Here is a 12,500-nt window from a genome sequence, read left to right as displayed (position 1 = left end):
TGTTTGTCCGCCCCTGGTGGCTGCGGGGTAGGTAGGGCATTGGGAGGGTAGGGGAGACAGCAGTGCTGGGTTCCACCAACAAGCTCGTAATAATAATAATAATAATATAGAAATTGTAATTGGTGTCCTTATTTTATTCTAGTCAAACAGTAACGACCATGAGCCACCCACTCTCGCTCACCAAGTTTGGGCTTATTGACATTCCTCTTTGCTGACTGTGTAAAGTTATTTTTCATGCTGGATACTACTTTCGGTGTCATTGTAAAACTGAATAGAGTACGTCATTGCAGTATGGTTAAAAAAAAAATCGAAATGACAAAAGAAAAGGATCAAACTGACGAGTTCAAGTGAGCCGAGAACAAAGGTTTTTGTACTTCACCGAAAAATATTTTCAATGAAAGTAAAGTACTGGAAATATACATAGCTTTTAACCATGGAACATTACGATGGATTGCTCTGCCAATGATGTCCGGTTAACGTATTTTGACGTCATCAGCTATTGCGAATTAAAATATGAGGGGGGGAAAAAATAAAAAGATTTTTGTGATACTCTGTCAAAGATTTATTTAACGGTATATTCCTTTGATCGGTTCTTGTAAAGCTACAGTAGAATACTTATTTTGGTGTCATTTCAAAACTGAACAGCTTTTAGTTATCGCCAAACGTTCAAAAGAGTTAAATAACAAAAGTAGTAGATAAAGATAGCTAGTCAAAGTGGACCAAAGCTGGACATTTCTCTAATTTCCCATAAAAAAAAATATATATATATATATATATATATATATATATATATATATATATATATATATATATATATATATATATATATATATATATATATATATATATATATATATATATGTATATGTAAAAGCAGTAAGCTACAAACGTCCTTTAATATCCAATTCGCTCTACCTCGGAAATAATATATTTTCATATATGTTACCGAAGGGGAATTTTTTAGTTGATAATAAGTTCGTCAACTAAAAAATTCCCCTTCGGTAACATATATGAAAATATATTATTTCCGAGGTAGAGCGAATTGGATATTAAAGGACGTTTGTAGCTTACTGATTGTATATGAATCACGGTGATGTGATAAAAAGTCATATATATATATATATATATATATATATATATATATATATATATATATATATATATATATATATGTGTGTGTGTGTGTGTGTGTGTGTGTGTGTGTGTGTGTGTGTGTGTAGTCTCCTACCTCCTTTTAGCCAACGATTTTTTTATGGAAGATCATAGAAATGCTTGGTTTTGGCTCACGTTGACTAACTATCTTTAATTATTACTTTTGTTATTTTGCTCTTTTGAACGTGTGGCGATAAATAGAAGGCGTTCAGTTTTGAAATAACACCAAAATAAGCATTCTACTGTAGCTTTACGAGAACCGATCAAAGAAACATACCGTTAAACAAATGTTTGACAGAGTATCACAAAAACCTTTTTGTTCCCCACCCCCAACTCACTTTTTAATTCGCAATAGCTGACGTCAAAGTACATTAAACGGGCATCATTGTAAAAGATATTCACCGTAATTTTCCATGGTTATAAAATATAGTTGATTACTTTTATGCCAGGCATCGGGCATTAAAGCACTTTACCGTTATTTATGACTATGAGTACAACATTTGTACATGTTAAAATTATTTTTATTTATTGCGCTTTTAATTGTTAGTTTATTTTATCGGTAATTGCTTTCATTTATAGGATGGTGTTAAGGCGTTTGTACTTTAAATTGGTTTTGTAACTATATCTTTTAACATTCAGTACCGTATTAACTTAAAGAAGCAATTTAGTCACATGATGTACTTGAAAATATTACAAGTACGATGGAATTGAAAAAAAATCTAATATTGGCATCACTCTGGTGGGATTGGCTTGTTGGTAATAACAATACTGACGATGATGGTACCACTGACTGCAACAGGAAAAAGAACAATCACAGTTTTTATTGATAATTCTAATCGTTATCTTGAGGGAGAATGAATAGAACAGCAATTCAGAAGTGTCATCAATACAGGTTTTCTAAATAATAATAATAATAATAATAATAATAATAATAATAGATAATGTTGAAGATAATCATAGCTGTCTCGACAACATTAAAAAAAAGTGGATAGACTCATTTCTGCAGCGCCATCGCTCTGGTAAGTTTTAGGCTTAATGACGCCTTACGAAAGCCTATTGATCATACAAAGAGAGAGAGAGAGAGAGAGAGAGGATGAGCCTTTTATTGGGCCATTAATTTTTCATAAAACAATTAGTCCGCATAATGGGGGGAAAAAGCGGTTATGTAAGCGAAGACATTTGAGTGAATTATTCCAGATTTTATTTACGTAGTAATTCTATTTTGCCGCTATAAGCTTTGTAAGTCCACAGCTCTTGGCACCATTATGAACTGTAATTTATGAAAATCTCATATCTCATGAGTCACTGAAATGGTGAAGAAATGCACGATGATGTCTTTGTAAATAGATATCAATATCATTTATATATGTATTTTAATATATATTCGCACTGACGTCATTGTAGATTTCTTCACCGTAAGTAGTAATAACAATGACGATATTTAGATTAAGAACCCGAGCTCAGGGAACGAGCGCCTGCTGCCTATAGTTTGGCATCTTAGACAACAAGTAAAAAATGCGCAGTCGAGTTTTCTGTACAGCGTAAAATGCTGTACGGAACTCTTAGCAACGGCTCATGAAACTCTCAGCCGCGGCCCATGAAACTTTCAACCACGACCCGGTGGTGACCTGTGTTGTTGGCACCAATAGCGTTGCCAGACGCACGATCATGACTAAATTTAACCTTAAATAAAATAAAAAGTACTGAGGTTAGAGGGCTGCAATTTGGTATGTTTGATGATTGGAGGGTGGATGATCAACACACCAATTTGCCATCTAGCCTGAGTAAGTTTTTAAGACCTGAGGGCGGACAGAAAAAGTGCGGACGGACAGACAAATAGCGATCTCAACAGTTTTCTTTTACAGAAAACTAAAAAGCTAAGATCCACAATCGAAAACTGTGTCCTTGCTGAGGATGAATACCAGGAATCATTGGCAGCTGGATGACTGATAGATAGGGCTAGGGCTCTGAGTGCTTTCCCTTCTCGACCTCAGACGCCTGGCCGATGACCTCGTTTAAAAACCAAGAGGCAAAGGCAGGGGTTATTGGCCTTAGTTAGCTAGCGCGTGCGCGCTGCAAGGCACTGGTCATCCTTCATTTTATTAAGATGATTAATCCTTCGTGGCTTCTCTTCCCAGTAATGGATAGGCACAATAATGATAAAAAAAAATTATGTACTTTATTATCTTCAGGGTACCTGTAGCGCCTAAAATTGAGGGTTATGCAAAGGAGGGTCAATAAGGCCAGTTCTTGCCCCTAAGTAAGTTCAATAAAAGAGGCAAACGGGCTGGACGAAGAAAAGCCAAAATTTAGGATGCTTTACCCGTAGATTATTTTCTTTGTTACACAGAAAATAAATATAAAGATGCATATAGGTAAATTACGTTTTATATTGTGAGGATAATTATCTTGACTCTATGAATGAAAGGCCTATTTAAAATTTCGATATATAGGTTTGATTGTTACATGGACAGAAAAATACTATGCTCTAACAACCTGACATATAATATATATATATATATATATATATATATATATATATATATATATATATATATATATATTTATATATATTTATATGCGTGTGTATGAATGTATATTATGTATGCGTGCGCGCGCATTGCTAGATAGATAAATAGTTTTTCAGGAAACGGCTCGTGCATGTTATATCTCGCACGTCAAACAGAACTAAAAATGACCTAAAACATACCTTGTTTTTCACTGGAGAGATGTTTTCGTCAACACTAGGAAAAAGACGTTATTGGTTTGGGTACAGAAGTCTGGTGTACATTTCATCCTGCCGTGAGATAAAGTAATCTCCCAATTATGTTACCGAGAGATCGCAAGTAGACCTTGAAGATTCTGACAAATCATCTGACGGTCTGGTGTCAACGTTTCTCAGTTATTTTGTGGAGGAAAGCAGCGCCACAAGTGGTAACTCGGGTCTTTGTTTGGTTGGGTAGAAACTTTGCGTAGCTGTCAGGTTTAATATATATATATATATATATATATATATATATATATATATATATATATATATATATATATATATATATATATATATATATACACACACACATTTATGTGTCTGTAAATATATATATATATATATATATATATATATATATATATATATATATATATATATATGTGTGTGTGTGTGTGTGTGTGTGTATGTGTCTGTGTTTGTGCATCATGTATTGAGTTACATTCACTAGATTATATCAATTTTATATCCATTTTTTCTGGTTTACTGATTCCGTTTTATCCGCTCTCTTTTCTGTTTGTTGACTTAGGATTATTTTTTACTTGATCGATAAACTTGTGTTAGTATTTGAAATCGTAAGAAGGCTAAAAATATCTATGACTTCATATTGATAATATAGTATGGTAATCATTATCCAATCGACAATCACGTAAATGAAGAACTGTCTCAATTTTTCTTAATTGTTGTAGAAGCTAATTTATATATATATATATATATATATATATATATATATATATATATATATATATATATATATGTATGTATACATTATGTATATATATACAGTATATATAATTATATGTATGTTTGCATTGCATATATATACATACATACATACATACATACATGGTGACATAGCACACCATGGTAAGAGGTGAAAGCCAAGAGTAAATGTAGGGGACAGTATGATTGTGTGGCTAAAAGGAAACCAAGATTATGGAGCACTGAATGTCAGTATAGACGGAAGGAGAAAGGAAGCAGAGGATTCGCATAAATACTTGGGAGTTAATATATAATGGATGATGGTAGGATGAGAGAAGAGGTAGTCAGAGTAGGTGAAGCAAGCGAGTTGGTGGGTTGTGCATAAAGACTGGGAAGAGACTTGAATTGGCAGTTGAAGCCAAGCTGGAAATATATGGAAGGATTGTTAAGCCAACTCTCCATTATGGAAGTAATGTTGAGTTTTTGAATGTTGAAGAAAGGTAAACCGAATGAAATGAAATGTTTGCTTATTATTTGTAGACAAGAAGTATTCTGGAAGATTGTCGAAATTCGTTGGAGAAGTGGCAAATAGAGAAACGGAAGTGAATGGATGGATCAGGATGCCTTGAGATAGTTTGGTCAAGTGGAAAAACTAGAGGGGATGAGGTGGAGAGAAGATTGCATAATGCGAGGAGGAGAGGCAGGCCCATAAAGTGCTAGGTGGGTGGTATGAAAGAGATTTTAGATAAGAAGAACCTTAATATCCAGAAAGCTCGAGATTGTGTGTACATGATAGAGGTGAATAGCGCAACGTGTGTAGGATGGGTCAGTGTACTGATGATGAGCTTTCTATGAAGTTATATGAAACAGCTAATGTTGTGGAAGTTTTCTCCATATGTGGTTATTATAGACGCAACAGTTAAAGTATGAATATGGCAGAGACCAGAGTACCCTTCTTTTCTCTGTATCCAGCCCCTGTTAGGGGAAACGGTTATATATATATATATATATATATATATATATATATATATATATATATATATATATATATATATATATATATATATATATATATATATACACATGCATACATGACATTTATCTCATAAAATATACAGAATGTCTCCCTGCCCTTTCAGTTTTGGGTCCCAGTTGCCCACAAAAAGGAAGATGTTTTATCTCCATATGAAATAAGGCCCAAGTTCTGTGGGAGTTGGCCCAGTGCATCTCTCCCTGCCCTTTCAGTTTTGCTCATCCACGCCTTCATTACTACTCCAAAAGGAAGATGTTGCAGGATGTTGTTTTAATGACCTCCTATATACGTGAAGCCCAACAAGGCCCAAACGTCCTGTAAGTTGGCCCAGTGCATCTGCTCCGCCGTCAACGCCGACGGCTTTAACCTGTATCTAGCTCATCCGGCTTCCAACACTCTTCATTACTACACTAACCAGTCGGCCCAGAATAAGGATTAGGGTCACTTACTTATTGTCCGTCGTGTAGGAGCATTTTGTTATGTTGTTTTAATGCAGGTAGAGTGAATTGGATATTAAAGGACGTTTTGCATGTGAATCATTATAAATAGTCATATATATATATATATATATATATATATATATATATATATATATATTATATATATATAAATATATATATATATATGTGTGTGTGTGTGTGTGTTCCAGCATAACTCTGAAATGCATTGAGCAATTTCAACCAAACTTGGTATACATATGACTTACTACCTAGAAAAGAATACTGTGGGAGTAAGAGGGGGGTGGGGGTGGGAAGGGCTTCCCTGAAACGGAGCTGGTTCTTCCCATAGACTTAGTAACTAAATAAACTCTGTGGGTTTATCATACCTCATTTTGGTATACATATGACTTACTATCTGGAAAAAATACTGTTGGGGTAAGACATCACTGGCACCAAAGGGGGTGGGTGGGAAGGGGTGAGATGTAAAAATAACTGAAAATGACAGATTTTAGTGTCTAATCCATAGTTTTCAAGGTCGCTGAGATGAATAGTGGCAATCCAGATGCCCTTCAAGTCCAAGTTCAGCCCCGATGGTGGGTGGGTGAGAAGGGGTGAAAAATAAGATGTAAAAAATGACAGATATTAGAGTCTAATCTATAGTTTTCAAGGTTGCTGAGATGAATAGGGACATTCCCAATACCCTTTAAATCCAAGTTCAGCCCTGATAGGAATGGGGGGTGAGAAGGAGTGAAATATAAAATGCCAAAAATGCTGGACATTGTAATTGCAGCAACTATCTTAACAGGAGAGAGAGAGAGAGAGAGAGAGAGAGAGAGAGAGAGAGAGAGAGAGAGAGAGAGAGAGGGGCGTGTTAGGGAGAAGAAAGAGGGAAAGAGTGAGGAAGAGTTGTAAAGAGGGAGAGAGAGAGAGTTTATCAGTTGTCATTCAGAGTTTTCCCGGGTAGCACCTGGTTGGTCAGCTATTATACATATATACATATATATATATATATACTGTATATATGTATATGCAGTATAATTGTTTATATAAATATAGGAAAAAGTCTTCTTGATAGACATCAAATATGTACATCTATATTTATAACTTTTTATTTGCACATACTGTATATGTTGTTTGTATGCGCCCGTGTTTCTGTTTTTGTATGTACATATTTTAAGTATAGATATACTCTCATGTAATATGCATATAAACATAAAATGACATATTTGAAATATATATAAATGTGGAAATGAACAAAGCAGAATTTCACGTTTCGTTTTTAAAGTAACATAACCTATTTTTCCTCCTAACCCAGGGTCGAAATTGGCGGAGACACCTCCTGGAGCTGCGAAATTGGCACAGGGGCTTGGCTCTGCGGATGGATAGCCACCACTCGACAAACAGTGAGGGTCACCTTGTCATCCAATGACCCCAGGTTCCCTCAGGGGTCACCCTTCAGAGAGGTCAGTAGTTTACAGTTTTATCCGTACCATTTCTTCAAAATTGAGATGTTAATAAACGGACGCTGCAAAGTATCGTACATCTGGGAAGATAACGGATGTTCTTGGCCACTCACAGCAAGGTGTCCATCACGCTCTGGCTATGGTCGTCGTTCAGAGCGACGGAGAACTGGCCGCTGTCCTGGAGCTGTACAGGAGGGAGACGGGCGAAACGTTCCACGAGGAGGACGAGGAGATCGTCAACTCGTACCTCGTTTGGGGAGGAATCGCCCTCCACTACGCCGAGCTCTACCACAGCATGGTCAAGCAGAGAAAGCTCAACGACTTCATCCTCTCCGTTGTCAAGTAAGTGGAGTAGTAAGTGAATTAGCTTCTCTGATTTTTCTTTGTTCTATATGCATTGCAGAGCTCTACCACTACATTTTAGTGGTAGAGCTCTGGAATGTTTATAAAACAGAAAAATCAGAAAAGCTAATTTTTATGTATTTTATTATAAATTGTCATGTAACTCGTTCTGCATCCAAGATCAACTAGCCGAGGGCCTCATTATCGAGCCTTGCCAGCCTAAAGGTCAACAGTACGGCCGTTTTCTTCACATTAGGTTGCCAGGGCGCGATAATGATGCCTACGGACTCGATGACGGCGGATTATAGGGGGGTGTTTGGGGTTTCTTTTGGCTCTCAGTTCCTTGGCTTTCTGTTTCTTTCTGTTTTGTACTTTTTATCCATCTCCTGCGTTCTTTCCATTCAGCTGTCCAACTTCCTCAACTTTGTTATTCTGCAGTTTTTACTACTTATTTAAGAACGGATTTTTCTGGCCAGCAGAACAGATAAGTAAAGAACGTCAGTATAAAAATAATAATATTTTGCTATCCATTTTTCAGCAGCTAAAGTATGAATGTATTTTTGTTTCCCACCCTTCCCTCACTAGGAGAAACAACCTCATTTTCAAAGAAATAGTGATCGCAGTTAAACTTGAATTGAACCTAAGAATTGTGCAGAGCATGTCACGTTTTTCCTTGCAGTGTCGAATTTTTTATTCATTCCTTCCTCTCCGGAGACACAAACCAGCACATGGATGTTCTTCCACTCAAGTTTTCAATTTCGGACTGTTGCATAATTCAGTTTGTCCCAGAGGATGATATTATTTTCCTTGTTGAAGTCGCCGCCTGTATTAAATTATCTGTCGTGTAACAATATACTGATTGAGAACTCAGTTTGCCCGGCAGATCTTTGCTTGCATGAAGCTCCATTAATATTTTTCCATTTTTGTTTACACTATGTCGGGAGAGAAAGACTCAACACAACACACACACACACACACACACACACACACACACACACACACACACACACACTAAGCGTGTGTACAAGTGATATTTCCACAAATGGAATACGTGAATAATTTAAGATGTACATTTTTTATCCTCTCTCTCTCTCTCTCTCTCTCTCTCTCTCTCTCTCTCTCTCTCTCTCTCTCTCTCTCTCTCTCTCTCTCTGTTTTTAAGGAAGAGAAAGAGAGCTGTTGGTCGGGCATCCCAGTGGCCCCTATGTAGCCCAGTCCAGAAGAAAACGAACAGAAAAAGGGGGGTTGACTGTGAAGGGAATGATGAACCTGACCCTTAAAATATAGAATTCAGGGAGCAAGGACACAAGGAGAGGTGGCTAACCGGGTGTTACGAAGCTGGCCATGAAGCTGGACCACCAGTTAGCCAATATTGGTAACAGTAAAATTGTCTCCACATTCCAGATAGAGTATTCCGGATAACTAGAATATTCCAGAAATCTCGATTCCATAAAAATATATTCCTGATTACCAAGAGATTTTGGGTAATTAGGAGACTCCAGAAAACAGGAGCCAAGATCCCAATAAGATTCCGGGTGACTTGAAGACTCCATAAAACTAGATACAAGATAACTAGAAGATTCCAGGTAACTAGGAGACACAGAAGACTAGATTTAAGACAACCAGAAGATTTCAGGTATCTAGGAGACTCCATAAAACTAGTTTCAAGATAACTAGAAGTTCCAGGTTAACTAGGAGACTTCAGAAAACCAGATCCATGATAGATAAAAGATTCCAGGTAACTTGGAGATTCTGGAAAAGTAGATTCCAGAAAACCAGATGATTCCAGGTAACTAGGAGACTCCAGAGAACCAGACCAAAGATAACTAGAAGATTCCAGGTAGCTAGGAGACTCCAGAAAACTATATCAGGATAACTAGAGGATTCCAGGTAACTAGGAGACGCCAGAAAACCAGATCAAAGATAAGTAGAAGATTCCAGGTAACTAGGAGACGCCAGAAAACTAGATCAAAGATAGCTAGAAGATTCCAGGTAACTAGGAGACTCCAGAAAACTAGATTCCAGATAACTAGAAGATTCCGGGTAACTGAGATGCTCCAGAAAACTGGATTCCAGACAGCTAGAAGATTCCAGGTGACTGAGAGGCTCCAGAGAACTAGATTCCATATATCTAGGAGATCCCATAAAACTAGAAGACAAAGGAAAATGAGTTCCCACGTCGCCGCCTTGATTGTCGTGCAGTCAGATTGCAACTGTAATTAAGAGGAAGTTTATGATAGCGAAAATAACGAGGACACGGTTGCCTTCACGTTCATTAACACTGTAAGCTGATCTCTCTCTCTCTCTCTCTCTCTCTCTCTCTCTCTCTCTCTCTCTCTCTCTCTCTCTCTCTCTCTCTCTAGAGCTTTGTGACGCCATTCCCGTCCTGAACATTGATCATGCATTAAAGGGCTGTTTGACCAAACCCGGATTTTTCATTTGAGTCACTTTCATTCTTGGCCCTTTACCTTGAATTGAGACAACAATAAACACATCTGTCTTTACCTTGAATTGAGACAACAATAAACACATCTGTCTTTACCTTGAATTGAGACAACAATAAACACATCTGTCTTTACCTTGAATTGAGACAACAATAAACACATCTGTCTTTACCTTGAATTGAGACAACAATAAACACATCTGTCTTTACCTTGAATTGAGACAACAATAAACACATCTGCGTAGTTCAAGGTTATCATTCTTTTCCTTTCGCCTGCGTCACATCTGTGATTAGTTGTCTCTTAATAAGCAAGCAATTATGCAAACAAAACACAGTTAACTTTAGGTAAGATGAGGCAAACATGTAAGATAAAGATGAAGATGAACAGGGAACAGATACCATCAGGCAAACATGCAGGCTATGATAAGTATGTAGACACGCAAACAGACATACAGTCAAATGAATAAAAATGCAGAAGAATAAACAGACATAGACACACAAGCATTAAAAACAAAGAATAACAACCTAAACAAAGAACAGACTAAAGTAAATAAACAAACTAGCAAACACGTGACGAGTTGCTTCCCTATCCATGTCTCCTTTTAACCTTGAGGCTTTATGCGTTTTATTCCACTGGGATCTCGTTATGGGATAAGGTTGAAACCATAAAAGTAAATAAATGTATATATATATTAAATGACAAACACTGAATATATTTATATATATTGCCGTTATTACCGAAGTCTAAACGACCTGTTAGCACTCACTGGTTACACTGGTTATACGAAACTCAAAACAAACCAGATGAACTGGAAGCAAAATATATACGAATATTATACATAAATAGGAAAAGAATAGTACAGCCACCGTGCAGGAGTAACAGATATATAAATCAATAAATAACTTGATAATAGTAATCTCTCCTTGGTATGTTAGTATTAAGCTACCTCCCACATAACTGGTCATATCACCAAAGAGCTCTCTCTCTCTCTCTCTCTCTCTCTCTCTCTCTCTCTCTCTCTCTCTCTCTCCTATTCGTTCTCCCTAAATCTCCCTTCCCTGTTCCTCCCTTCCCTCAGTCCTCCCCGCCCTCCCCCTCCCAGGTTTCCTTTTAGTCTCACTCCCAAAAGGAAACTTCAAAGGGATTAGGCTGTGTTAAGGGTCCCTTGTTATCGAAGCCTCGACGCCGGGGAAAAATATCCTCCCCCGAAGTAAGCTCCCTTGACGTGTCCTCAAATGTCCTCCCCCGAAGCATGTCCTCTTGGCGTGATCTCCCTTCGTAATTCCACCCCGACGTAAATTGGGTTTTGTCTCTTTACTAAGGTTTCTCCCGTAGAGGGAGTGCCGTCAGTGCGCCTTACGGAGTGCGCCGTGTGCATTACTGAAGGGTGGTTACGGCGTCCCTTCGTCCCATAGTTGTACCCATTTCTTAGCCTTGTACTTGAACTTCATTCCCGCTTCCTTTCTTCAATTGTGCTGTCCAACATCTCTACCTTTAGATCCTTGTGCTTTATTATGTCTATACTGTACATTCTGGATCTCTCTATCTTGCTGTCCAGCCATTCCAACTCCCTTCTTAAGCTGACTGTGAATTATCTGGCGTCGCAACCAGGGTCACTGTCACCATGAAGGACCAAGGATAATTTTTGACATAAACTAAAATGATGAATTATTTAAACGCTTGGTCACGAGAAACATTGTATAGCATATATATATATATATATATATATATATATATATATACACTATATATATATATATATGTATATATATACATATATATATATATATATATATATATATATATATATATATATATATATATATATATATATATATATATATATATATATATATATATATATATATATATATATATATACCAACACATTAGATTGAGTGGAAGCTCAAAAGCTAGTATTTTAGAGATATGTTACTGATGTGAGAAATTACACAGTTACTCCCTCGTTAAGCTGCCCTAGGCGTTGCATGGCCGGAAGTGCCCTGGTTCTTGGCTTGACAGCTGAGATTTCATAAAACCAATTATGGTAATCTGTCGCAACAAGACGCTGTTTCTGGTTGCGGCACTGTCTCTTTCTACATCGCTTTTATTTTGCTGTCACTATATTTTGAAAAGTAACTGTAATTTATCACATTA

General features: G+C 36.9%; 1 protein-coding gene across 1 annotated transcript in view; it reads left to right on the top strand.

Moving 5' to 3' along the window:
- LOC136847553 (probable 3',5'-cyclic phosphodiesterase pde-5) overlaps nt 1–12,500 on the top strand; it is a 275,359-nt gene that overhangs the window by 208,762 nt on the left and 54,097 nt on the right. The window contains exons 5-7 of the mRNA XM_067119278.1: nt 5,950–6,071; nt 7,410–7,557; nt 7,673–7,899. Of these exons, the coding sequence (XP_066975379.1) occupies nt 5,950–6,071; nt 7,410–7,557; nt 7,673–7,899 (497 nt within the window). The remainder of the gene's footprint in view (nt 1–5,949; nt 6,072–7,409; nt 7,558–7,672; nt 7,900–12,500) is intronic.

Source organism: Macrobrachium rosenbergii, chromosome 17 (genome assembly GCF_040412425.1).
Source record: "Macrobrachium rosenbergii isolate ZJJX-2024 chromosome 17, ASM4041242v1, whole genome shotgun sequence".
NCBI lineage: Eukaryota > Metazoa > Arthropoda > Malacostraca > Decapoda > Palaemonidae > Macrobrachium > Macrobrachium rosenbergii.
The sequence above is the reverse complement of the archived record's forward strand: the minus strand, read 5'-3'. Positions and strand labels throughout refer to the sequence as shown.